The sequence below is a fragment of the Stegostoma tigrinum genome, chromosome 37 (genome assembly GCF_030684315.1).
Source record: "Stegostoma tigrinum isolate sSteTig4 chromosome 37, sSteTig4.hap1, whole genome shotgun sequence".
NCBI classification, from domain to species: Eukaryota; Metazoa; Chordata; class Chondrichthyes; order Orectolobiformes; family Stegostomatidae; genus Stegostoma; species Stegostoma tigrinum.
In genome coordinates, this window is record NC_081390.1 from 21,456,932 (window position 1) to 21,484,921 (window position 27,990).

The 27,990-nt window shown below is 43.0% G+C and overlaps 1 protein-coding gene across 1 annotated transcript in view; it reads right to left on the minus strand.

The window, feature by feature from the left end:
• si:dkey-192p21.6 (uncharacterized protein LOC565246 homolog) overlaps positions 1 to 27,990 on the minus strand; it is a 197,688-nt gene that overhangs the window by 90,564 nt on the left and 79,134 nt on the right. Inside the window, 2 exon segments of the mRNA XM_059640359.1 lie at positions 2,612 to 2,642; positions 6,505 to 6,581. Coding sequence (XP_059496342.1) covers positions 2,612 to 2,642; positions 6,505 to 6,581 — 108 coding nt within the window.

Here is a 27,990-nt window from a genome sequence, read left to right on the forward strand (position 1 = left end):
TCATAAGTAATTTTCAATGTTTTAAAAGCCACTATTAAGTATCCTCCTCCTTTTCCAACCTCCAAGGAAATGAGCCGAGAAAATAACATCATTCTTTATGTCATAACTATGGGTCAGAATCTCTAGTTGCTGTGGACATTTTTAACTCGCTATTCCAAAACCTGTTTTTAACAAGAGGGCTCACACAACCAAAAATGGATACAAATGTAAATTAAGTGGCTGCCTGGAGAATGGGGGAAAGATCCGCAGAATGCTATACCCATGAATGCCAAAGGAATTTCAAACAGTAACTCTTCCAAAGGGAGAGGAGGCAGTGAGAACAGCCTGGGCCGTGATTACTTAAAATTACAGACAATGAGAGATTTGTTCAACAGCAAACCACCTTCAGCAGATTATGCTCCAAACTCCATTTACATTTTGTGTTTGTCCCTTTGAAGAAGAAACTAAAAGAAGGGTTAAAAAGCCACTTTCAGCTCTACTGGAGTATGCTAGTGGGATTCAATATTATCGGTTGTGCTAGCCTGAGTTTGAGCGCTAGCATGCTGTGAAGGTCACAGTTGAAGATCCATCCCCTGTGTTGCAGATAAAGGCTCTCTTACTGTCAGTGCCGCACATTTGGTAAAAGGAAACAATACAACAAAAGGACTCTCCCAGGTGTTCTGTTGGCTCAGTGCTGTCTCACAGCACCAGGAATCCGGGTTTGATTCCACCCTCGGGTTACTGCCTGTTTGGTGTTTGCACGTTTCTCCCACTGGCTGCATGCGTTTCCTCTGGGTGTTCAGGTTTTCTCTCATAGTCCACAGATACGCAGGATTAGCCATGGGATATGCTGGGTCACAGTGATAGGGTGGGGGTGGGCAAGATGCTCTTTGAAGGGTCGGTGTGGACTCGATGGGTCAAATGGCCTGCTTCCACACTGTAGGGGGTCTATGATTCTCAGCCTGACTACTGGAATGCAATCATGGTGAAAAGGAATTATAAAATCTCAACCAATCTACAATAAGGTTTATGAAACTTATCAATTACTAAACACAAAAAAAGTTAATAACGCATTATATACACAGGGATTAGTATTAAGAGGTGAGCAAAACAGACAAAGTTCTACTCATAACCTCCACTGTAACTAGCTGCTCTTCATGAAAAACTCAGACACTCTTAGAAACTTTTGTCTGTCTTGCTCACCTCAATACTAATCCATGTGTTATTAACATTTTTTGTGTTTAGTAATTGATAAACTCACTCTTTGTAAACTTAACAAGTAAGCCTGCTGGAATTAGCTCCTCTCAAAATTTAAATTCATGTGGATCTGGATCCACTTTACTTAACCTTGATGTGACTAACTGAAGGGAGGTGTGAGCAAATAAAGACGGGGAGTTAATTTGCCTCCTCATCCAGAAGCTTAACAATTTGGGATATTCTACCTGGAATGGCAACAAATTAGGGTACCCTGCTTGGAGTCTAGGTTTAACACTTGTAATTATTGCTTCAAGGTATATGCCCGGCACATCTTTTGATGTATGTCCTCTCTGCTACAGGATCTATGCTCACATGTCAGTGCAACGCTCAGAGTTCACTTCATTATTGGAGATGCGATTTTAAATCAAAGTGCCTTTGTTTTATTCATTCTCAGGATGAGGGCATCACTAGCTAGGCCAGTATTTATTGTCCATCCCTAGTTGTCCAGAGGGCAGTAAAGAGTCAACAACAGAGTTGTGGGTCTGGAGTTACATGTGACCAGACTAGGTAAGGATAACAGATTCCTTCCTGACAATCAATTCTTGGTCATCATCAGACTCTTAATCCTAGATTTTGTTGAATTCAATTCAGTTCAATATCCCACCAATCTACCACGGTGGGATTTGAACCCAAGTCTCCAGAACATTGCCTGGGTCTCTGTAATTACAGTCCAGCAATCATATCATGAGGTCATTGTCTCCCCTCTGTGAGCCTTCTGACTCATTAGGTAGATGTTGAAGATCCCAGAAGAGAAAGCATTTTTTCTAAACCCTGGCCAACATTCCCCCTAAACCCACAAACTCAATAATACGTGAGCATTTAATTCACCTTACACCTGTTTGTGGGAATTTGCTATGCACAAATACCCACCCATGTCTGCCCAAACCACTGGATGTGAAGTGCTGTCTGATGTCCTGAAGGTGTCATAACAGAATGAATATTTTTCTTAATTGTTGCAGTTTGTATAAGTGTAAAGTCAGAAATGTGGTTTTAACCAGAAAGAAGCTTTAATTTGATATTCCAAATGCACAAGGTCCTAGAGGTTCAACAGGAGAGTAGCTCAATCCTCATCTCAGTATAACATCTACCTTCTTCTGAAATGAGCCAAGTCAATCATCTTTCCTGCCAAGATGATCCAGCCATTGATTGGCCTTTACATCATCTATTACTGAGCATACATCCATCATAATACTGCTATTGACAACACATTCCATTAAAGGTTGCTTCTACCTCACTGAGGGATTTTCATTTTTGCTGAAGCTAGATGCACAAATATACGTGCAAATCATCATGTCACTGGGCTATAACTATGGACAAAGCAAGGGGAATTGTTGATTTGAATACATAGATGGTTTTATAATCCATTATTACTTACCAAGGCATCACAATGTCAGCAACTGTCAATCCTGTAAGAGATGAAATAGAAGCTTAAATCAAAATTATTCAAAAATAACAGAAAACTATCTAAATCTTAGACATCATAATTTTCTCAGACATCTGTAGATTTTATTGCATTAAAAGTTACTCTATGTTTGGCTTAAATGTCATATCTCTTACACCCAACTCTTCCACCTCAAATTCTGCCCTCAGCGTCCTCAACAGACCAGGATTGATTTTCACCCCGATACATAGCTTATGCCCGGGTCTCGATATTGTACCACATCTGTACTGCTGGTACAATGTTACCTTCAAATGCAGATCATCTGGAGGTGTGCTCAATATTCGATTAGAGGCACTGAGCGTTGCCTGTAGATAGGGACTCGCACTGTCGTGCAAAGACAGGTGACAGACACTACCTTGCAGAACAGAGAAGGCAGGAAATCACAGACAGCAGTCAATGTGAACCTACCGCACCGACTCCAACAAAATAATCCTTGTTCCACAAAAAGACGTTTTTTTCACTTAGCATTACTTAACCACTCTGGACTGTGTCAACAACTGTGCATTAGCCACATTGTTTGGGTTCACTGATGCGCCACTTCAAAATTACATTTTTGTCCTCTCCAGGCCATTAACAAGCTCATGAAGGAGTGTATGGAGCAGCTAACTGCAGGCAACTCCCTTAATCACCCTATTGTACTTCTTAGAGTCCCGCCTTCGCTTTGAAACTAACATGATGTGGAGGTCCCCATGTCAGACTGGGGTTGACAAAGTCAGAATGCACACAACACTAGGGTACAGTCTTTGTTTGAAATCACAACCTGTTGGCAACAAAGGAGTGGCACTTCAGGTGACAAAGCAGCAGTCCTCCGAAAGGGGGATGGGGAGAGGGTTCTGAAGTAAATAGGGAGAGAGGGGGAGGCGGACCGAAGATGGATAGAGGAGAAGATAGGTGGAGAGGAGAATATAGGTGAGGAGGTAGGGAGGGGATAGGTCAGTCCGGGGAGGACGGACAGGTCAAGGAGGCAGGATGAGGTTAGTAAGTGGGAAATGGAGGTGCGGCTTGAGGTGGGAGGAGGGGATGGGTGAGAGGAAGAACAGGTTAGGGAGGTGGGGATAAGCTGGGCTGGTTTTGGGATGCAGTGGGGGGAGGGGATGAGCTGGGCTGGTTGTGTGATTCAGTGGGGGGAGGGGACGAACTGGGCTGGTTTAGGGATGCAGTGGGGGAAGGGGAGATTTTGAAGCTGGTGAAGTCCACATTGATACCATTGGGCTGCAGGGTTCCCAAGCGGAGTATGAGTTGCTGTTCCTGCAACCTTCAGGTGGCATCATTGTGGCAGTGCAGGAGGCCCAGGATGGACATGTCATCTAAGGAATGGGAGGGGGAGTGGAAATGGTTTGCGACTGGGAGGTGCAGTTGTTTATTGCGAACCGAGCAGAGGTGTTCTGCAAAGCGGTCCCCAAGCCTCCGCTTGGTTTCCCCAATGTAGAGGAAGCCACACCGGGTACAATGGACACAATAAACCACATTGGCAGATGTGCAGGTGAACATCCAGCAGATGTTGGCCCCCAAGGTTGACTACAAATTTCGAGCCTCTATCTCTTTACCCAAGTTTTCAGTCCACAAATTCTTCCTCTGTCTGGAAGGCAGAACAACTTCGCATCCACTCCTTGTCTCCCTCCAGTGGCACTGCCATGATGAACAGCTGTGGGCTGCATTGCTGCACAAACATTCAGCTCCTGCTCTGCACCAATGATACACTTATTCTTGCGTCTGTATTGTCCACAGGACCCGGTCCCCTACCCTCGCTACAAAGAAAGATTTATTAAGCTTCCTGCAGAGCACTGCACATAGTAAATGGATGTTTAGTATATAACCCAGCAAGATTATGCTTCCTGCAGAATTGAGTTGAGGTTTAAAACCTTCAGGAATACAAGAATCAATAATGCCAGAGACTCAGGTTGCAGACCTCTGGAGAATATTAATTTTTGAATAATTTTTGATTTATTGCTTTAATGAGAGAATTACTTTGATTCAATGGTTAGAAACTTGTGCTTTCAATGCTTTGCATGCAATTTCCATTGCATTAAGCATTGGAAGGACCCTTGCCCTGCACCTGCTGCATAGCATTCGGCTGATTTTCCAAGAGCTAAAGATTCTAGCTTTTCCCAGACATCACATTTGACTTCCTTTGTGTGATTGTATTTTCTCAGATCTCCTGTTGGCCTGAAACATAACAGCACCAGGCCATGCCGTTGTTTCTCCTGTTAGGAGCACAATGAGGGGCCAGCAACAAGAGACAGCGAAAGAGGTGAGGGAAGGGTCAACAAAAATATTAAATCAGGCCAGACATGTCAGTTAACAGATGACTCTTGTCGCTATGTATTTCTATCTCCATCTCTTAGTGCGCCCTTCACTCTCTAAGTGAATCTCTGCTTTGCCTGAACAACAGTTCCTGCTCATCATTGTACGTGATGTGCCTCGAGGTATGAAAATTTGCGAGAGATTGCTCGCTTTCTAAATCCTTCATTCCATTCTGTGTCCCTTTCCTCTTGTGCCTCTAGTTTCCCGTGTTCCTGAATCCCAACAAAACCTGTGGCAGTCAAAAAGTGTTTCATGTGTTTGATTTTGCCTCTGACAGGATATTTTACTTGATGTGGCAATGCTTATGTTATCTTGGGGGTGACACGGTGGCTTAGTGGTTAGCACTGCAGCCTCACAGCGCCAGGGACCCAGGTTCGATTCCCGCCCCGGGTGACTGTGTGTGGAGTTTGCACATTCTCCCCGTGTCTGCATGGGTTTCCTCCGGGTGCTCCGGTTTCCCTCCACAGTCCAAAGATGTGCAGGCTAGGTGGATTGGCTGTGTTAAATTGCCCGTAGTGTTCAGGGGTGTGTGGGTTATAGGGGGATGGGTCTGGATAGGATGCTTCAAGGGGCAGTGTGGACTTGTTGGGCCGAAGGGCCTGTTTCCACACTGAAGGTAATCTAATCTCCCATATTGTAAAAGGAGCATGGATATCAGGATATCGAATAATTTAACAGACATTAAAGACAGCTGACTATCATTAGATTCACAGGCACATAAGTGTCTGGGCTATCATTGAGCTATCAGATTCCATTGGGTCAGCATGTTTCAGGTGATCCCAGGACAGGATAAACTATGAGAACTTCATACTCCCACATATACCCTGCACATCTCTTAAAGGTATAGTGACATATTGATCATGAGAAATAACACAATATTGTAATTATTGGGGGTGGTAAAGGAAATGGTGGGATGACCAATGATTGTGGGAAAATGATAGGCTTAGATAAACCCCAAGTCTGCTGGAGATGAAACAGAAATATTTTACTAAATATCTCAAAGCCTCCTAGTCTCAAAGATGGCAACGAGCCTTGATTAAGAATTCAGTAACAATGCTAATTCATAGAATCCCTACAGTGTAGAAACAGGCCATTCGGTCCATTGATTCCACACTGAGACTCTAAAGAACATTCCACCAAGACCCATTATCCCTGTCACCCTGATCTTCCCATGGCTAACCCAATTATTCTGCACATCCCTGGAAATTATAGGGAGGTTTAGCATGGCCAATCCACCTAGCCTGCATATTTACAGGAGGAAACCAGAGCACCCGAAGGAAACCCATGCAGACAAGTGAAGAATGTGCAAACTCCACACAGACGGTCGCCTGAGGCTGGAATCAAAGCATGGTCACTGGAGCTGTGAGGCAGCACTGCTAACCACTGAGCCACCATGCCACCCCATAACTACTAACTGCACGATAACATTTGAAAACAGCGGTTAGTATCGAGAATGTGTTATGCAGTTTGAATTTTTTTTTAAGGGATGTAACACAAACTAGAAGTAACATTTTTTACAATACCATTCCATGGCGCGTGTTCAAAGAGCCAATAGCCACCACCTCCATAGTTGACAAAGATGATGAGAGTTAGTGCCAGACTGTAAAACAGACAGAAAAGGGAGACAGGATCAAGCAGAGTTCCTAATAATGAACCTATTCACTCTACTCATATTCTCACAACTGGCAGTTCAACCATTTCTAACTTGTACATCATGCATCCATATTGAAACTTCAAGTTCAAGATACAATCCAAGGTGATAATTTTGTGCAACATTGTGGACGTGCTGTATTTTCTGAGGTATCGTCAAAAACATTGCACAGAATCTCTAACAAAACAGAAATTGTTGGAAAACCTCAGCAGGTCTGAGAGAAATCAGAGTTAACATTTCGAGTGACCCTTCCACAGAACTCAGAACTGCAATCTGTCTCTGTCTGTTCAGATGCACTGTGAAGCCCTCACGATCTGTGAAACATTCCATCTAAACACATCATTGCTGTGTTAATAATAACCTGCATTTGTCTTAAGAGAAAATAAATTCTGCCTCAATAGCTTGTGGGTTATAGCACTGGACTTGTAAGCCAAGAGTTGACTTCAAGTTTCACTGATCTTGTTCACATTTACTTGGGCAAATTTACTTTAATTGAGGAAAGTCAGCAAGAATTTGTTCAACTAATTTGGGTTTTACAGAGTTTTTGGGAAAAGCCTCCCCATTGAGGAAGGATTGGGGAAAAAAAGATACAATACGCAAAAGGAGCAATGGTAACATGAGGTGATACTTTATCACATGGTGAGATAGTAAGAACGGCCGATGCTGGAGTCAGAGATAACAAGGTGTGGAGCTGGAGGAACACAGCAGGCCAGGCAGCATCAGAGGAGCAGGAAAGCTGACGTTTCAGGTTGAGACTGAAGAAGGGTCCTGACCCAGAACGTCATCTTACCTGCTCCTCTGATGCTGCCTAGCCTGCTGCGTTCCTCCAGCCCCACGCTGTGTTATCTATTCATCACATGGTGTGTGATTAGAACCTGGACTGTGACGTAGGCAGTTTCACTCAAGGCTTTCGAGAGGAACCAAGTTTATTATCTGCAAAAGAGCAATGTGAGGAATACAAGGAGAAAGTATGGTAATGGCATGGATGGTGACAGTGGTAATCTCAATGGACAATTCCCAGAAAGTCAGGGAAAGAAATCCAAGTCGCCACCAAGCAGAGAGTGAAATTTGAATTCATTAAGGGGCTACCTTAAGGTGATCACGTTAAATGCGGTTATGAAAAAAAAATCTGGTTCATACTGCCTCTTAGGGAAGGAAATTTGCCATCCTTACCTGGTCTGGTCTACATGTGACTTCAGACCCATAGCAATGTGTGTTTGACTCTTAACTGCCTCTGGGCAATAAATGCTGTCTGAGCCAGTAATGTCTATAACTGGTAAACGTATTCAAAAATGTGGCAAACTGCTCAGATTGGGATCCAGCACAGACAAGAAGAGCTGAATGGCTTCATTCTATGTTTGTACAGCAGTGGAAAAGAAACTATCCATGTGAGTTCTTCCCCCATTCAGAAATGAGTATTAAATGCTGGACTCCCTTTATAAGAGACACAAAACACCACAGCAAGTCACATTTTCAAACTAGAGCACCAATATTCTCTGATGGCCTTTTAACTAGCGCTGTTGTGCTTGATTTTTCCACTTTGAGAGACATTTGAGCCTTTCCCTGTTATATTTTCTGATGAGTGGGGCTATTGGAAAAGAGCTGGAGTGGTGTGGAACAATTGGATAGCTCAACCAAAGAGCTGACACAGGCAAGATGGGCCAAATGACCTCCTCTTGTGCTGCATCATTGTGCCGTCCCAGCTGTTTGTGAGGTTGTTTTGCATGCCAATGGTTTTTTTAAAACACACATAGCTCTTTAACTGCAGCAAAATGTCTTAAGGAGTGATTGGGAAGGTGGCAATTCTGCTATCCTACTCCCCTATCAACAACAGAACAAGAATGAGGAACTGTCAACCATGAGCAAGCTCTCAACATCAAAAATAAAATGAGGTTTTATTCTGCAGCGTTCCTTCCCTTGGACTCCCAATTTTATTTGAGATGAAAGATGAAAGATAGATGTCTTCCACTGTGAATGAGGGAACTTAATTGAATCTGAACCACCTTTATAAAATACTTGGCTTTTTTTTAAACACAGTGGTACTATATTGACCATCAAAATAAATGCAAACAACAACAGATTCAACAGAACAATACTGGGGCTAAAAGGAGCTAAATTCTGAGGGCAAAATTCATGATAGACCCTTGTATTCCCTTGAGGCGAGAAGATTAAGGTACGATCTAACTGGTTCAGATAGGTTTTCAATAATCTTCACTAGAATTTTGATTAGAATCATACCATGGAAGGATTTGAAACTATAAAATGCTGATCCATAAACCACCGGCATTGGCAAATTCATTTGATGCCATTTTCTTCTCAAAAACATAAACATTCCGTTTGCAATTGCATAACATGGAACTCGTATTTTTTTCCATCAAGATGGTACCATTTTGAATATATTTCAAGCCCAAAATTGGTAGATCCTTAATCAGTGAGAGAATCAAGGGATATGGCGTAAAGGCAGGAATTGGGGCTTATCAGGTCAGCTGTTATCTCATTGAATGGTGGAGCAGATTTGATGGGCTGAATGGTCTACTTCCGTGCCTACATTTTCTGGCTATAGAATAGCAGTTTGTTGTCACTTGCAGGTAGATAGGATAGTGAGGAAGGCATTTGATATACTTGCCTTTATTGGTTGATGCATTGGGTATCAGAGTTGGAAGGCTATGTTTCCACTGTACATGACATTAGTTAGGCCACTTTTGGAATACTGCATTCATTTCTGGTCTTCCTGCTATGGGAAAGATGTTGTTAAACTTGAAAGGGTAGAGAAAGGATTCAGAAGGATGTTGCTAGGGTTGGACGGTTTGAGAAGAGGCTGGGGCTGTGTTCCCTGGAGCATTGAAGGCTGAAGGGTGACGTTATAGCAGTTTATAAAATCGTGAGGGGCATGAATAGGGTGAATAGCCAAGATCTTTTCCCTGGGAGTCCAAAGCTAGAGGGCATAGGTCTAAAGCGAGAGGGGTAAGATTTAAAAGGGACCTAAGGGGAAAAATTTTAAAGCAGAGGGTGGCGCGTACATCAACTGCCAGAGGAAATTGTGGAGTCTGGTACAATTACAACATTTAAAAGGCATCTGGATGGATACAGGGATAGGAAGGGAATAGCGGGATATGGGCCAAATGCTGAAAAATGGACCAAGATTATTAGGATATCAGGTAGGCATGGACACGTTGGACTGAAGGGTCTGTTTCCATGTTGTACAGTTCTATGACTCTACAACTCTATGTCTCTATAAAGCTTTTATTTCCTCAATTTGACTGTCTAATCCAGCAACGTTTGTGTTTTAGCACTGCAGCACTTTTGGTTTCCCTGTAGTAGCATCCTGTGACTCTGCATCAATATTTATTCATATTAATTGGCACAAACTCTTTTGGTATCCATTTGAAAAATCATTCATCCATTTAGATATGTGATTGATACAAGTCAAGGTGAGGTCTTTATTCAATTGTGGAATAAAATGTTTGTGCATTGAATATACTTGATATTTTAATGAGTTAAAAGGTTGTGTCAGGACTTCAGTCATTAATGGTGCCAATAATGTCATAGAGTCAGAGAGCTGTGCAGCACGGAAGCAGGCCCTTTGGTCCAACTCGTTCATGCTGACCAGATATCCTAAACTAATCCAGTCCCATTTGACCCATATCCCTCTAAACCCTTCTTATTCACACACCCATCCAGATACATTTTAAATGTTGTAATTGTACCAGCCTCCAACACTCCCTCTGGTAGTTCATTCCATACATGCAGCACCCTCTGTGTGAAAAATTTTCCCCTTAGGTCCCTTTTAAATCTTTCTCTTCTCACCTTAAACCTATGTCCTCTACTTTTGGACTCCCTCATGCTGGAGAAAAATAGGATTCACCCTACTCATGCCCCTCATGATTTTATAAACTCCTATAGGTCATCCCTCATCCTCCAGGGAATATACCCCAGCCTATTTGTTTCAACTCCGACATGGGTCCTCATGTTGCACAGTAAATGCCCAGCAAAGGCACAGTGCTGAGGTTGGTGGGTTAGGGAGATAAACATGGAGTGCCATAGAATCTGTTATACAAACCAAATGGTAGTATCTCAGGTAGTGCAGCATTTGTTTAGTTCAGCACTCAAGTGTCTGCCTGGATGCTTCGCTCAAGTGTCTGGAGTGGACAGACAAGATCACAGCTTCTGCGGTCAGATGGTGCAGGTTTCAGTGTGTGGCCTCCTGCCACATGTCAGCTATGAAACCTCCAGAAGCTGAAATTCCCCACGTACCTTGGTTTAAATGGCCAGGTACCTGCTGCATTCACTCACAGGAATGACAAAGCTGTACAAGTAGGAGATCTGGGTCCTGCCAAACAATAAGAGGGCTGTTTCAGCAAAATAGGCACATGGAAACAGGCATTAACATTACATAAAACCAGCTTCTTTGCTTCAAACCTTCGTTCTGCGGTTTCAGATCATGAGAGATTGACGCAAGGATGTTTCTCTTCTACAATTTGCAAATATGAAAGCACCTTTCATACTCAGGAAGGTAGTCTCAGTAGATTAATAAAAGTGATACTTATGGTTAATGTATTATTTTCAATGGACAACCCATTTCCTATTTATTACAATATTGATCATTCATTTTAGTCACCCTCTGTAAACTTCTATCCGCTCAGCAATCTTAATTTCCATGTATTTGCTGATTTTTAAAAATTTAGCGTTATCCATAATACATTAGGTTGGATGGCATGACAAATGTTTTACAACATGTAGTCACGCTCACGCACCTAAGTGAATACACTCTGCTTCACTCACCTGTTAAGTGTATGCAACGGTTTTAAGTGTATGGATTTCTGGAAGTTAAAATGTCATTTTATTGAAATTTGAACTGTCAAAGCTGCAGTCCCAGGACAGTTGCTAGACCATTCTCCTTATAATTGTCCGATGTATTGAAAAAGAATATATTAGCTGCACAAGTAAATGGTGAAAACTCATTGTGATGAGAGGACTTTAGTTTGTAAAACAAAATAATCTTAACATTCATCTGTAAGCTGCAGGGCCAGGTCCTGGGCAAAAGTACCATTATTACAGTATAGACAAGGCAAAAGCGAACGGTGGAGGCTGCACATTTATGCGAAGTCAACGAAACTCCCTCCTTATTACACATAGTTGTAGGATTTTACTGGAGTTTTGAGGACCACATCACATTAATTTCTTACATACTGCTACTACAACCATTTAATAATGTCGACGACAGAAAGATTTCCCCAACAGCTTAGCAGAGGAAGGAAAAAAAAGACATTTGCATTTATCTAGATTTTTTCACAGCCTCACAGCATCACAAAGCATTTTACAGCCAATAACATACTTTTTTTGAAGTGCAGTAATGTGGGAAACACAACATCCAATTTGAGCACAGTAAACTCCCGCAAAACTGCAGTGTGAGAATGAAAGGGATGCAATTTTGTTTTAAAAATTTAGATTTCTAACTAGTGGCATGTGGGTATAGGTCTGATTTCGGAAAGGGGCTTAAAAACTAATTAGGTCAGTCTTTACAGAACTGTACTTTTAAACCAGCGTATGCCTCCTGGAGCTTAATGGAAGTTTGTTTATCTCTTAAACATATACAAACATATTAACCATGAGACATAACACAACAAGACATATAATCAAGAAATACCTGCATTCATATTGTGCCTTTCATGACATGAGGATGTCTAGAAGCACTTTTTTACCCAATGAGGAATTTTTGACATAAGTTTGCAATAACACTAAAATTGGTAGCATTTTGGTGAAGAAAGTTTGCTACGATTACAAAGGGATCTTGATCAAGTGAGTCAATGTGCTAAAAATGGCACATGGAGTTCAATTTGGATAAATATTGTATTTTGGTACAACAAATAAGGGCAGGACTGATACAATTAATAGTAGGGCGCTGGGTAGTGTGGTAGAACAGAGGGATCTAGGGGTTTAGCTACATAATTCTTCAAAAACTATGTCACATATAGATAGAATAGTTAAAAAGGCATTTAGCATGCTTGCCTTCATTGCTCATTCCTTATAGTATAGAAGTTGGGAATTCATGTTGAGGTCGTACCAGACATTGGTGAGGTCTCTTCTGGAGGACTGTGTCCAGTTCTGGTTGCCCACCTCAGGAAGGATAAGCTATAGAGAGTTCAGAAGAGATTTACCAGAATATTGTCAGGTGTGGAAGGCTTGAAAGGTTAGATAGGATGGAACTTTATTCACTGGAGCATGGGAGGCTGAGGGGTGACCTTAAAGAAGTTTATAAAATAATGAGGGGTATAGACAGAGTTAATGTTAGATGCCTTTTCCTGAGGATGGGGGATTTCAAGACAAGGGTGCATATTTTTAAGGTGAGATGAGGGAAATTTATAAAAGCCATGAGGAACAATTTTTTTACATGGAGGGTGAGTTCACGTGTGGAATGAACTTCCTGAGGAAGTGGTGGATGTGGGCACAATTAAAATGTTCAACAGACACTTGGATAAGTACATGAGTAGGAAATGTTTGGAGGGATATGGGCCCGGAGCAGGCAGGTGGAACTAGTTTAGTTTAGGATTATGTTCAGCATGGACTCGTTGGATCGAAGGATTCTGTTTGTGAACTGTATGACTCTATGGCATGTAGTTCCTGTTGTAATGTAGGAAACAAGACAGTCAATCTGAGCACAGCAAACTCGCACAAACAGGAAAGTGAAAATGACCAGGTAGTATGCTATACATGTTTGTTAGGGGATAAATTTTGGCCAGGACATCTTGCCCTTACTCAAATAGGATCTTTTGCGCCCACTTGAGATGACTGACAAGATCCTTAGTTTAATGTCTCATCTGAGATAAAAACACAGCACTCTCCCACAATAAGAGACACGGTGGCTCAGTGGTCAACTCTGCTGCCTCACAGTGCCAGGGACCTGGGTTCACCTCCGGCCCCGGGCGACTGTGTCTGTGTGGAGTTTGCACATTCTCCCTGTGTCTGTGTGGGTTTCCTCCAGGTGCTCCGGTTTCCTCCCACAGTCCAAAGATGTGCAGGCTAGGTGGATTGGCCATGCTAAATTGCCCGTAGTGTTCAGGGGTACGTGGGTTATAGGGGGATGGGTCTGGATGGGATGCTGTGAAGTTCGGTGTGAACCTCTTGGGCCGAAGGGGCTGTTTCCACACTGTAGGGATTCTAATTCTAATTCTGACCTCCCCACAGCCAGGCTGCTTCCTGTGATGAAGGGGTTTACTGAGGAGGAAAGGTTGGGCAGGTCGAACCTATATTCACTTTTAACTGATTGAAAGCTTATCTTGTTGGAACATACAAAAATTCTGAGGAGGGCTTGACAGGGTAGATAATGAAAAGATGTCTCTTGGGGAAATCTAGAAATAGGGACCACAGTTTAATGTCCCTGTATTATTAGGCTGAAAGAGCCTAACATGTTCTTTAAGGTCTGGTCAAAATAAATACAAGAAGACACATGTGCTTTGATATAAAGAAAATTTATTAGCTTAATCCACTTTGGATATATGCAAGCTAATGGGTGGATCTACCTGCTTAAACTGTATCGATAGATTCGTAAATGAGTATCACAGCCTCCTATCCACTGCGGATTTCTGGGTTATGGCTGACACTCAGAGTTAGATCTCAGTTTCCACAGCACTAGGCCACGATGCCCCGTCTGTTGGTGAAAGCTGATGGCCTGATCTCCTGAACCTGTCCAATAGGGAAAGTACAACGAGTGTGACAGAGTCCCCGATGTTAATACTATTCTGGTTAAGTTCTGTATCACCACTTGACAGTGCCTTCAGCACTTTTCCAGCCCTCAAAAATAGGTGATAAACAAATCCAGGTACTCCCATGTAGACTGCACAAGTGAGCGATTCCCACTACCCCTCAAGATCAGGCAACTTCCACCCAGTCACAAACAGACTGTTTTTGCATTGAGATAACAAGGTGTAGAGCTGGATGAACACAGCAGGTCAAGCAGCATCAGAGGAGCAGGAAGGCTGACATTTCAGGCCTAGACCCTTCTTCAGAAAAGCCTGAATTCTGAATACTGAAGAAGGGTATAGGCCCAAAACGCCAGCTTTCCTGCTCCTGAGATGCTGCTTGGCCTGCTGTGTTCATCCAGCTCTACACCTTGTTATCTCAGATTCTCCAGCATCTGCAGTTCCGACTATCTCTGTTTTTGCATTAAGCCTGTTTTTTGTGTACTTTTCCACTTTACCTCAATTGCTCACTGCGATGTCCACTTAACACTTAGCAATTAACACATAATAGTCTGGTTTGGTATATCATTTTTGAGCCTAACACAGGAGTCCTCCATTTATGACAGATATCAGGAGGAACTTCTTATCATTAATGAGTGAAACTCTCTCCCCCAGTGACCACAGAAACTGAATCATTGAATGTATTCACGGTCGAGTTACATAAATTTTGACTAGGGTTGTAACGGACAGGTAGTTGAATGGAATTTGTTGCATTATGGCACAAATTTTGGACCAGACAGGCCTGAGGAGACAGAAGTTCTTTAAAAGGCACATATTGGTCTCAAAACATTACCCCTGTTTCTTTCTCCGTGGACATGGCCAGACCTATAGAGTTTCTCCAGCATCTTTTCTTTTATTTGATTTCCAGCATCCGCAGTATTTCTCTTTTCTGAAACAGTTTGGAATATCTTTCATCAGTTTTACAGCGGTCAGCAATTCAATTTCATCCACAAGAAACCTAGAGGATTATGAGAATTGTCAAATTCTATCCTGTTTTTCAGACTCTTAGCCAATAAGAATGTTCTCAGGAAGGGTCACTCGACCAGAAACGTTAACTCTGATTTCTCGCCACAGATGCTGCCAGACCTGCTGAGCTTTTCCAGCAACTTTGTTTTAGTTTCTGATTTACAGCATCTACAGTTCTTTTGGTTTTTATAAAGAATGCTTTCCTCTTGCCCTTTTACAAAATATCCCTGTAGAATCGTATGCTTTGTGTTACGAAAGTGCATCTATTTTTGGGTTCTAATTTTAATTATGAATTAAGGTAAGTCACCATAATTCCATCACTCTGGGTTGCAAATCAGCCATCCAGCCAACTGACCTAACTGATCCCTAATTATGGATGAAATTTTAAATGCTAACTAGTCTTCCGACTTATTTTAAAGCCCATGTATAGTTTTATATATACTATATTGATTATTTTGAGTTCATTAAAGAGGACTCGTGAATGTTTCTTTTATTCTGTGCAATAATAACCAGAAACAATTGGCCATTTTGGTAACTGATTCAAAACATTTGTATTGATGATGTAACCCATGGAGTAGTGGAGCTTGGTTACTAGAACCTTCTTCCTGTTGTAATATTACATTGAATTTAGCAGTAAAGCAGGGAGTGTACAATGCAAGATGGTGAGAATTCACCAAAGAAACTAAAAACAACATCATGAGTGAACAAATGTGGCAATTCTAATTGTTCTCAGCTTCAAACCGGGAAAATGCTCCAACTTCAGGCCTGGCCTGCTAAGTGACAATGTAATACTTTTTTGCATTTTTAATAAGAAGTTAAGTCTGAGCATTCTGCTCAAAAATTACAGTAATTCCCTCCATCCCTAATGGGGAAAAAACCCTCAATCTCTCTAACCTGGAGAAAATGAGCCCTCTTTAGCTCTTTCTGAGGCATTTGGGGGAAGGTGAGAGCCTGCAATTTCAGCTCCAACAAATTAATCTTCCCCAAATGCACATTCAGGAGACCTTTCCAATTCAAAGACATTAAAAATCTGCGATGTCTCTGCAAGATGAGGGCGAGAAGGGGTCCATAAATTGTTTTCAAATACGTTTTGAAGAGAGTCTACCTTTGAGGGGCTCCAATTCTCTGAAAGCAGCAAATGTTAAAGGGACTGCTTTCAGGAAGGAGAAATTAAAACTTGTGACAAAAGAATCCACTTTAAGATTAACTTGTGTTTCGACTGGCAAAGAAATCAAAGGCTCAGGAAACACACAGGCCCCACCTTCTGCTGCTTTTTGCCATCTACATGCAAGTGTCACAGTTTTTCTGTACATTCTGTTATCCCTTCCTGTTCCTTTGCCATCCTGTCACATCCTCAACTACTGCATCAGCCCACTGCGACATTGTACAGCAAATCCACATGGTTCGTCCACATGGGGATCAAAGCTGGATAATTCAATCCTGACTGTGGGTGAAAGACCCTCTTCTGCTAATACAGGCCACAGGAGGAGGTTTTTAATTAAAAAGATTGGCAATACGTTGGTATATTGCTAGAATCCCTGCTGGTGATCTACTGGAAAATGGCTTAACCTTTGTCTTGGCTACCATGGCAACTAATGGACCTGACTACACCAGCGTACACTGGCTGTACTGCTGTGTTTTTAATGGCTCGTGTATGATAACAGGGGAGATTAAAGTCTTATCTAGGCAGTTAAACAGCGACTCCTCATTTTCTGGTGCTTTTGTAGAGTGTGGATACTCTTGATTGCTTCTCCCAGTGAGAGCAGATTAATTACAGCCATCCATCCTGCAATGCTGGGCTGGGCCTGCCTATTGATTGGAAACGAAATGTCAAGCTTCCTGCTTTATGCCATTAAACAGAATAATATTCATAATGGTTTTTAATCAACGTAGCTTAGCACCTGTTCTTCAATACTACACCCACCCCCAGCCCCAGCCCCCATCCCCCATCCCCCACACCTTTCACAATACCACACAGCTGAAATTGGGACCTTTTACACCATTAGCAATTTTACTGGCAATCGTCAAAACATCTCGCTGGGAGCAATTAACCTTTACCACTGTGTCAACTAATATTTCTCAGTTAAGGAATAAAATGAGCACGCACATGGAGATATGGATCCAACGGCAGGAAGTTAATTTCCTTTAGTATTAATCCATGTTTGCTGTCATTGCATGCAACCCAAGTAAGAGCGGAGAGTGTTCAGACTGTTCAGTATCAGTATGACCACTGTCCTCTGTTGTTCCTCAGCACGACCGTGCAGCAGGGGTGCCCCATCTAAGGGACTCAGCCAAAATTAAACCTTTTCCATTAAAGGACTGCCTGAGATAATGTGCTGAGGAAGGGTCACCAGACCCGAAACGTTATCTCAGTCTTTTTCCCTTCACAGATGCTGCCAGACCTGCTCAGCTTTTCCAGCAACTTCTGTTTTTGTTTCTGAGACAATGTGCCGTTGCCGGGCCTCAGCGAAATGCTGCCCAATTGGGAAATGACAATGCAGAGGACTCACAGAGATGACCAGCAGGTAAGCACATGCATGGGCACTTGAAAAACAACATTCAAAACTACAGACCATGTGCTGGAAAGTAGGATTAGGGGCAGAAAGGTTGGCACAGATCTGATGTGCCAAAGGGCCTACACGCCGACATTTTCCTAGCAACCATAAACCAAAATTTTCTGGGCTACCATCAGTTCTAAGGAAGGATCACTCAACCTGAAGTGTTAACTCTGATTTATCTCCACAGATGCTGCCAGATGTGCTGAGCTTTACCAGCAATTTCTGTTTATGTTAGGCCGAAAGGCCTCTCCTATGCTGCAGTCTGCCAGGTAGAAGATATAGAAGTTTGAATACACGTACAGACAAATTCAAGAACAGATTTTTCCCTGCTGTTATCAGACTTCTGAACGGACCTCTCAAATGTTAATAAAAACCAAAAGAACTGCAGATGCTGTAAATTAGGAACAAAAACAGAAGTTGCTGGAAAAGGTCAGCGGGTCTGGCAGCATCTGTGAAGAAAAAATCAGAGTTAACATTTTGGATCCAGTGACCCTTCCTCAGAACTGATGGCAGCTGGGAAAATGTCAGTTTATGTGCAGAAAATAGGGAGAAGGGTGATGTCGGGAATAAACAAATGGATATTGCCCGAAGAGGGAGAAGAGCAGTTAGAGAGACAAAGGAGTGGAGGACAATCTGGCCGGGACGGTGAACAGCTGTTAATGGGGACTGTTGATGACTAACAATAGATGGTGTATGATGGCAGGCTATGTGATAACAAGGCCCAGTATGTGGGGCAGGGGGCTAGGACATGAGAGAGTTTCGGCCCCAAAATTGTTGAACTCGATATTGAGTCCGGAGGGTTGCAGAGTCCCCAAGCAGAAAATGAGGTGTTGTTCTTCCAGCTTGCACTGAGATTCACTGCTGCAACTCATGTTGGCCAGGGAGGAGGGTGGTGCGTTAAAATGCACTTTGCATGGCACGATCTGCCTGTACAGCATGCAAAACAACACTTTTCACTGTACCTCAGTACATGTGACAACCATAAATCAAACTCAGATTCAAAATACTGTAGATGGTGGGGCTGGAAGGGAGAGGGTCCCAGGAGAAGAAACTGAATGAGAAGCTGATTGGAGTAGGGCAGAGGGCCTGATATTAATGGGGTGCTTGAAGAAGCAATACTGATCTTTGTTCATTGCTATTCAGAACTTTGAGACTTGCTGAGATGGCAACAGGTGCTGCAGAAACACAAGCCCTTTCTTTAAATCAATGGTCACCCAAACCTTTCTCCCCTATAGTGACCCTTTCACTAGGCTTCAAAATTGTCACGAATCTTCATTGAAAATGAGATGTCAGGGTGGGGTGCTGTGGTCAGATTGGGAGCAAACATGTGAGAGCGGGGGCAATGGAGTGAAGATCCAAGAGAGAGTGAGGGGGTCAGCTGCCTCACAGCTCGCAACTCTAAAATTTCAACTCATGACGCCTACTTGTGACGCTGACACCCACTTTCAGAAGCTCAGCCTTGGATGTTCCTAGTGGTGCAGAGAAGAGACTCGTAGATTCTTGCACAGATTTTTGTTTCCATCTGCTGTTCAGCATCTCCAGCTTTGCCAATGTTAGGTTATTTTAGTAATGGGATGTTGACTGACAACAGGTTCTCAAAGCTGCCTTTCCCTCGAATTTTTATTTTGCACAGCTACGCTTACATTTCCTTTTCATATGGTTCTCGCAGGAGGGACTCCAATAGGAAACGTTGGTAAACCAGCATCTCCAGACTGGAACGTATCTGGTAAGTGGGCAATAACCGCAGCTCCAGTTAACACCTCCTTCAGAGCAAAAAGGTCAATCTTACATCCCTTCCTGATGGATTCGTGTGACCTGGTATGACCTGCCCTTTAATATCACACCACTATCTATCACCCACTCTGTTGTAAAGTGTAGTGTGTTAGTTAACTAATTAACTTAATTGGTCTATTCAAACCATTTCTCTGAGCACAATGAGATCATGGACCACCCCCACTGAATCATGTGAACATTCAGTTTAATTATTTTTCCTCACGCTAATGCAACAACTACCCTGCACTTGCATGAAAACAATCACCAATACCCATGACCAACCAATAGCGCAGTGGACAATTCTTGAAGCTTAAAGAAAAACAGGAAGTGCTGGAGAATCTCTAGCATCATGGGTGAAAGAAGCAGAGTTAACCTTTCAAAACTTTGATGAAATTTAGAAGAATGAGAGGGGTCTCATAGAAACATATAAAACTGTGATCGGACTGAACAGGCTAGATGTGGAAAGGGTATTCCCAATGTTGAGGAAGTCCAGAACTAGGGGTCACAGTCTAAGAATAAAGGGTAAGCCTTTCCACACTGAGATGAGGAAGAATTTTTTCACTCCGAGAGTTGTGAACCTGTGGAATTCTCTCCCACAGGAAGCTATCGGGGCCAGTTTGTTAAAAATATTCAAGATGGAGCTGGATGTGGTCCTTGCGGCTAAAGGGATCAAGGGGTATGGATAGAAAGTGGGAATGGGATACTGAGATTGCATGGTCAGCCATGATTGTATTCGATGGTGGTGCAGTCTCGAAGGGCTGAATGGCCTACTCCTACACCTATGTTCTATGCTTCCAAATACAAATGTAAAGGGAAAGCAATGTTTGTTTACTGTGCATCACTTAAACAAAGAAGTTACCTTAACTCTGCATTTCATAAGACCTCCAATTTTATTTGTGGAGCACAATTTCCTGAAAAAAATGGCCCTGCCACATGGTCTGTGCACGTCCTCCCATGACTGCCGGTAAAATACCAGATAGGATATCATTAACTGACCATGTGGAATCCCTACATTGTGGAAACAGGACCTTCAGCGCAGCAAGTCCACACCAGACCCACCCCCCTATAACCAATCATCCCTGAGCAGTATGGGGTAATTTAGCATGGCCAATCCACCCTTAAACTGCACACCTTTGGGCTGTGGGAGGAAACCAGAGGAAACCCACAGAGACAGGGGGAAAATGTGCAAACTCCACACAGACAGTCGCCCGAGGCTAGAATCAAACCTGGGTCTTAAGTGCCTCAGTTGGCCCAGGGGTGGATGGTCTACCGGAACACTTGCCACACCCCAACCCCAACTCTGTTTAAATACCACGGGAGGTGGTGCAATGATGCTTGTGTGACACTTGTTTATATGCCCTAATCTGCCAGCCCTCTCCTGAGGACGTAGGGAGTGTCAAATTTAACCCATGGCTTTCTCACATGCGGCTGTGTGTGATCGCTATTATCATTGTTTCCATTAACAATATCTGAATATATTGTGGCTCGGTGGGCTAACAAGGGAGCGGCCCAAATTATTTATTAGCAAACAGTGATATTGGAGTGTTGTTTCTGAAGGGGTTTTTCAAACCTGTAAAGGGCAAACCATTCCCCTGCTCCCAATGTGCAGACAGTCAACAGATGAAGGATTACTCCTACCTCAGGGGAAATTTCTTATTGATGACTGAAATGATTTGCGACATCTAAATGGATAAAAGCTTAATCCACGTTACACAACCAAAGCTTTTAATGGACTCTTCCAGAAGTGATTTTCAGTGCAAAAGCCACATTTTCTTTTAGGTCGAAGAAATTAAATACAAGGAGAAGCCCTTGTAATTTCTTGTTTCTCCTGTTTGTCACAGGGCAGTGATCATCTTCCTCTCTTTCACCACCAGCCCCCCCCTCCTTCACAGGAAATGTTGAATCAAATGCTTCATCCAAAGGTGCAGAATGAAGTTAAAGAGTTTCTGGAGCTGGTTGAAGAGGACACTTTCCAATGTCATTGCCAACACTCCTCCAATATTCAAAACCACCACCAACATACAATAATTACCATTTATCTCTTGCTGTTTGTGGGAGCATTTTAGCAACATCAGTTGTCTACATAGCAACAAGAAATGCACTTCACAGAGCTTGAGTACTGTGTGCAGTTCTGGTTCCCCCAGGTGCTACAGCACTGAAAGGGTTGGAAAGGAGACTCACCAGGATGTTGCCTGGGATGGAGCACTTCAGACATGAGGAGAGATGGATAAGCTCAAGTTTCTTTGTTTAGAGCAGAGAAGATTGAGGGGAGGCTGGGCTGAGATGTATAAAATTATGAGGGATATGGACAGGGTGGACATGGCAGCACGGTGGCCCAGCAGTTAGCACTGCTGCCTCACTGCACTGAGGACCTGGGTTCAATCCCAGCCATGTGGAGTTTGCACACTGCCCCTGTGTCTGTGTGGGTTCCCTCCCAAAGTTCCTGTACTGTGCAGACCAGGTGGGTTAGCCATGGGGAATTTAGGGTTACAGGAACAGGGTAGGGTCGGGGAGTGGGCCTGGGTAGGATGCTCTCCAGAGCGTCAATGTGGAATCGATGGACTGGATGGCCTGTTTCCCCACTGTAGGGATTCTATGATAGGAAGCAGTTGTTTCCCTTAGTTGAAGGAACAATGACAAAGTGGCATGCTTTTAAAGTGAAAGGCAAGAAGATTAGGAAGGATTTGAAGGAAAAGATTTCTATCCAGACAGTGACAGGAAATTTCAAGGCTAGGGGGCATATTCTTAAGGTGAGAGGAGAAAGATAAAAAAGGGGGAAATTTTTAAAAAAGAGAGTAGTTTGTGTGTGAAATGATGGATGTGGGTACAGTTACAACATTTAAAAGGCATTAGGGTAAGTACATTAATAAGGGGAGGCAATGGGCTTGTGGTATTATTGCTGAACTGTTAACCCAGATAATGTTCTGGGGACAAAGGTTTGAACCCCCACCCCCCAACCCATCACCCCCCAGCATGGCAGATGGTGGAATCTGAATTCAATAAATATCTGGAATTAAGAAGCTAATGATGACTGTGAATCCATTGTCTATTGTCGAAAAATCCCATCTGGTCCACTAATGTCCTTCAGGGAAAGAAACTGCCATGTTTACCTGGGCCTGGCCTCCATGTGACTCCAGACCCACAGCAATGTGGTTGACTCTTAACCGCCCTCTGAGCAATTAGGGATGGGCAATAAATGCTGGCCATGGCCAGCCATACCCTCATCCTGTGAATGAGTAATGGAAGAAAGATAATAAATGTTTGGAGGGTCGTGGGTTAAGCGCAGGCAGGTGCGTCTAGTTTAGTTTGGGACTGTCATCAGCATGGACGAGTGGACTGAAGGGTCAGTTTCCGTTCTGAATGACGCTGCGGCTTCTCCGTTCCAGCCTTCCTCTGGGGCATTCACCTTTCTTTGTGGAGCTGCTGAGGCTTCTGATTGGGTCAAATTGAACCCACCCCGAGATCCAGTTAGGAAGTGACGTGCAGTCAACCAACAAGCTGCGTTCATCCCACTGTTGACAAGTGCAGGGCCCCTTGATCCACTTTTAACCTCGATCTCAATTGCAACAACATAATAACTCAGTAGTTGGCTGCAGAGTGGATTAATGGGTGAGGCTGAGAGTTATGAGAATGACACTGCTTGACAAAGAAACGCAAACACCTGTCCCTGGGACACTTGGCCAGAGAGGACGGAGATGATCTGAGCAAGATCAACGTGCTGGGAAAGGAAAAGACCTGGGACCAAACCAGACTGGATAGGTGTGTTGGAGAAGGAAACCCATCAGGAATTCTGAGCATACCTACAAAAGTAACAGCAGACTCAGGCCTGCATACATGATTGGAAACTGGTAGGGAAAGCATTGGACAAAGCAGACAGCAAATTTTTTTCATGGCATCTGTGAATTGAAATGAGACCTCATTCTGATTTGAACAGGTTTCAATAGGATTAATTTGTGCTACAAGTTGCAATCACATAAGTGGTAGGGACATGGATTGCTGTTCTGTAAACTATGAATTCCCTTCCTTGGCCAAATTATGGAGTGTCATAGAGTCATAGACATGTGCTGCATGGAAGCAGACCCTTCAGTCTTATTCATCCATGCCGACCAGCTATCCTAAATTAATCTTACCCCATTTGCCCGCATTTGGCCCACATCCCCTCTAAACCCTTCCTATTCATGTACCCATCCAGAATGAGGTCCTTCAGCCTAACATGTCTTTGTCGCTCTCTGTGAGACCAGCTCACTTTGTGCCAACCTCTGCTTTTTAGCCTCCAAGGCTTTCCTCCTCGGATAATGATCCTATTCTTTTTTGGAAGTCATCATTGAACTTGCCTCCACCTCACTGGAAGGCAGCGCATTGCAGATCCTAACTACTCACCATTGCTTCAGCCACCTTAAATCAATGCCTTCTGATTCTTGATCCTTCCACCATTGAGGTGTGTCTCACCCTATCTATTCTGTCGCTTCTATCAAATCTCCCCTCACGCTTCTCGCCTCCACGGAGAACAGCCCTCGGCTTCTCATATCAATGCAGTATGCCTTGTCCTGGGGTGCTACTTTATATCAGTGGTATTGCCATCTCTTGGATATGTAGTGAATGAAGATGTAAAACAGAAATGTGTTCTGGAAATAAAGGAAGCAACTTTCATTAACAGAGCTGGTACTAGATGGTTCCTGCTTTGCAATTACTTTGAGTCATAGAGCTGCAGAGGGCGGAAAAGAGACCTTTCAGTCCAACTCGTCCATGATGAACTGATATCCTAAATTGATCTGGCCCCATTTGCCAGCATTTGTCCCACATCCCTCTAAACCCTTCCTATTCATATACTCATCCAGGTGTCTTTTAAATGTTGTAATTGTACCAGCCTCCACCACTTCCTCTGGCAGCTCATTCCATACACGCACCACCCTCTGTGTGAAAAAGTTGCAACTTAAGGTCTCATTTAAATCTTGCCCCTCTCACCTTTAGTCTATGTCCTCTAGTTTTGGACTCCCATTCTGCGGGGAAAAAGATTTCTATTTGCTTTTTCTATTTACTTCAATTACTCCTTGTTACTCTTCTTTCTAACCTCTGATACCAAGACTGTTTGAATCTCAGATATAAAATATGGATTGTAGCAGTCTGGTAACAGCTGTAGCTATACGCATCTTGGAGACAGAAATATTAATTTTTATCTCAACCAGCTTCTCCAAAAATTAATAGTTTGGTCATGTAACAACTTAGTTCGCTTGGGAGCTTTCTCTGCAAAAATGTTTCAACAGTGGCCACACTTCAGAAGTACTTAAGTCATCCTGAAGCGCTTTGGAACATCATGGAGATGTGAAAGGTGTGACATAAATGCACTTACTTTTCTTTGCTCTGATCGGCAATCATATGCAGCATGCCAAATAGGAACTAGGAGTGAAAATTCTTGGGTGTTCATTATTGTTCCCTTTTATGAGAAAATCAACAAATATAGCCCCGAGAGTTGGCTGTTAGCTGAGGGTTTCAGCAATAATAGCCCGTAATTAGATATTATGAAATTGGAGAGTTGTGTGGAGCAATACAGTATCTCTAGGGGAAATGAAATGTGTTTTGTTTCTTCAAGAATATAATACTGTCATACAAACCACAATTCTATTAACTGGCCTCAAAATCTGATCTCCAGCATTGAATTGGCTAAATCCAAAGATTGTGTTGGAAAACAAAGTGTTGGTTAGTTCATATTGAATAATGAGGCATTGCAAAGTATGGTTATACCTTTATACAATCTGTAGATGGGTACATGATGATGATTATTTTATAATATCTTATTAGTGTTTTGAACAGCTGGTGTGGTTTTTCTTTACTTTTTACAAGCATCTGCTTACTCAAACTTTTACAGACTGTTGTTCTGCTGCTCTCCTCACTCTTTCTCACCCTTGCACATTCCTCACTGGACATTTGTGTAATGATTAAAAACAAAACGAATGATCTGTGGATGCCGTAAATCAGGAACAAAAACAGAAATTGCTGGAAAAGCTCAGTAGATATGGCAGCATCTGTGGAGAGAAATTGGAGTTAATGTTTCGCGAGTCTGCTTTCTCTCTGCAGATGCTGCCAAACCTGCTGAGCTTTTCTGGGAATTTTCATTTTTGTTTGTGAGTGGAATGATTTCCTGGTTAAGTAGCATTTACCATGTGTTTGATCTGACTTTGAGACATGCAGAAAGCATTCTTTTCATTTGTGATGCCACATATGAAATTATCTTTCTGGTTTCAGGTGGTTTATGGTATAGATTAGGCAGGTGAACAGTTCTTTCCTAATGCTCACTTTCTGGGTTGAAACTGTTAAGGCTGTTCCATCAATCGGTACAGGAGCAGGTTCCCTTTTAGGAAATCAGTAGATTGCCGTAGATCTCCATGAATAGCTCCATGAAATTACATTATTGCTTCTTTCTCTGAGAATCCTATGCTTTTCAGAAAATGTGAACCCACCCTGATTTGATACCAATGTTTTTGTCCCTTCTATTGTATATCCATTACTTCAGTGAGACAGTTTACAGCACGCTTTTGAGATGAAGTGCTATGTAGATTAGGATTGTCCTTTTGGGGTGACACGGTGGCTCAGTGGTTAGTACTGCTGCCTCACAGAGCCAGGGAACTGGATTTGATTCCACTCTTGGACCACTGTCTGTGTGCAACATAGAACATAGCACAGTACAGGCCCTTCGGCCCACAATGTTGGGCCAAATTTTTACCCTAAACCTAAGGCCTATCTAACCTCTGCCACTACCTTACACTATCATCCATATGCCTATCTAATAGCTGCTTAAATGCCCCTAATAAGGCCGACTCCACTACCCTCTCCGGCAATGCATTCCACACCCCGATCACTTTTGAAGTAAAGAACCTACCTCTGACTAATCCCCTATATCTACCTCCACTCACTTTAAAACTATGTCCCCCCATAATAGCCACCTACACCCTAGGAAAAAGTCCCTGGCTGGAGTTTGCACATTCTCCCTGTGTCCCTGCAGGTTTACTCCCACAGTCAGAGGATGTGCCGGGTTAGGTGGATTGGCCATGGGAAGTACATAGTTGTGGGGATAGGGTCAGTGTGGACTTGATGTGCTGAATGGCCTGCTTCTGTGCCGAAGGGATCCTATGATGTTTGTTTATGGAAATCCAGACTTTCCATTCAGTTTTCAACATCGCAGAAGATGTGACTGATACATCAGCAGCCCAATCAAGTCCTACCTCTGAAGAGGGATTTGTCTTTCATACTTCATTACAGTCCAATATCTTAATATAATACAACTGACCCGCCCAAATTATTTATAAGCAAAGAGTGATAATGGAGTGCTGTAGTTGAAAGGGTTTTCCAAACTTGTAACAGGCTTCCCATGAAATTAATTACTTGTCATAGAATAATAAATTATAAAGGGAACTCTTCAGCTCATCATGTCTGCACCAACAAAATAAAACTCATCACTGAGTTACACTAATCCCACTTTCCAGCATTTGGCCCGCAGCCTGGAATGTTATGATATTTCGAGTGTTCACCCATATACTTTTTAAAGGTTTCAAAGCTTCCCAGCTCTACAACTTCATAACTCACACCCTCCATTACCGGCAACATCCTGGTAAATCTCTACTGAACCCTCTCCAGACCTAATGCAACCTTCTCTCCCATCTATCCGCCCCTCCCACCTCATTGACCAATCCCGACCAACTCTCTACCTGTACTCACCTATCACCATCCCACTTATATTCCCCAGCCCCATCTTTCCCCTATTTATCTCCCAGCTCCCTCACCCCTCCTCCATTTCTGAAGAAGGGTCACGACCTGAAACGTCAACTTTCCTGCTGCCTGGCCTGCTGCGTTCCTCCAGCTCCATGCTGTGTTATCTCTGACTCCAGCATCTGTGGCTTTTGCTATCTCCCAGCCTAATAATACCCTTCCTATAACAGGGCGACCAGAACTGGACACTATATTCCAGAAGAGCCCTCACCAACTTCCTGTACAACCTCAACATGCCATCCCAACTCCTATACTCAATGTTCTGAGCAATGAAAGCTTGGAGATATATGTAAAATTAAAGGGCCAAGGGTGGGAGGACCCTGGGGACAGAGGAATTACTTTTCTTGGCTGAAGTGGCCTAGGGGAGGTGATGGTCTAGTGGTATTATCGCTGAACTGTTAACCCAGAGACCCAGATAACGTTCCGGGAACCTGGGATCGAATCCTGTCAAGGTAAATGGTGGAATTTGAATTCAATAAATATCTGGAATTAAGAATCTAGTGATGACCATGAATCCATTGTTGATCGTTGGGAGAAAACCCATCTGGCTCGCTAATG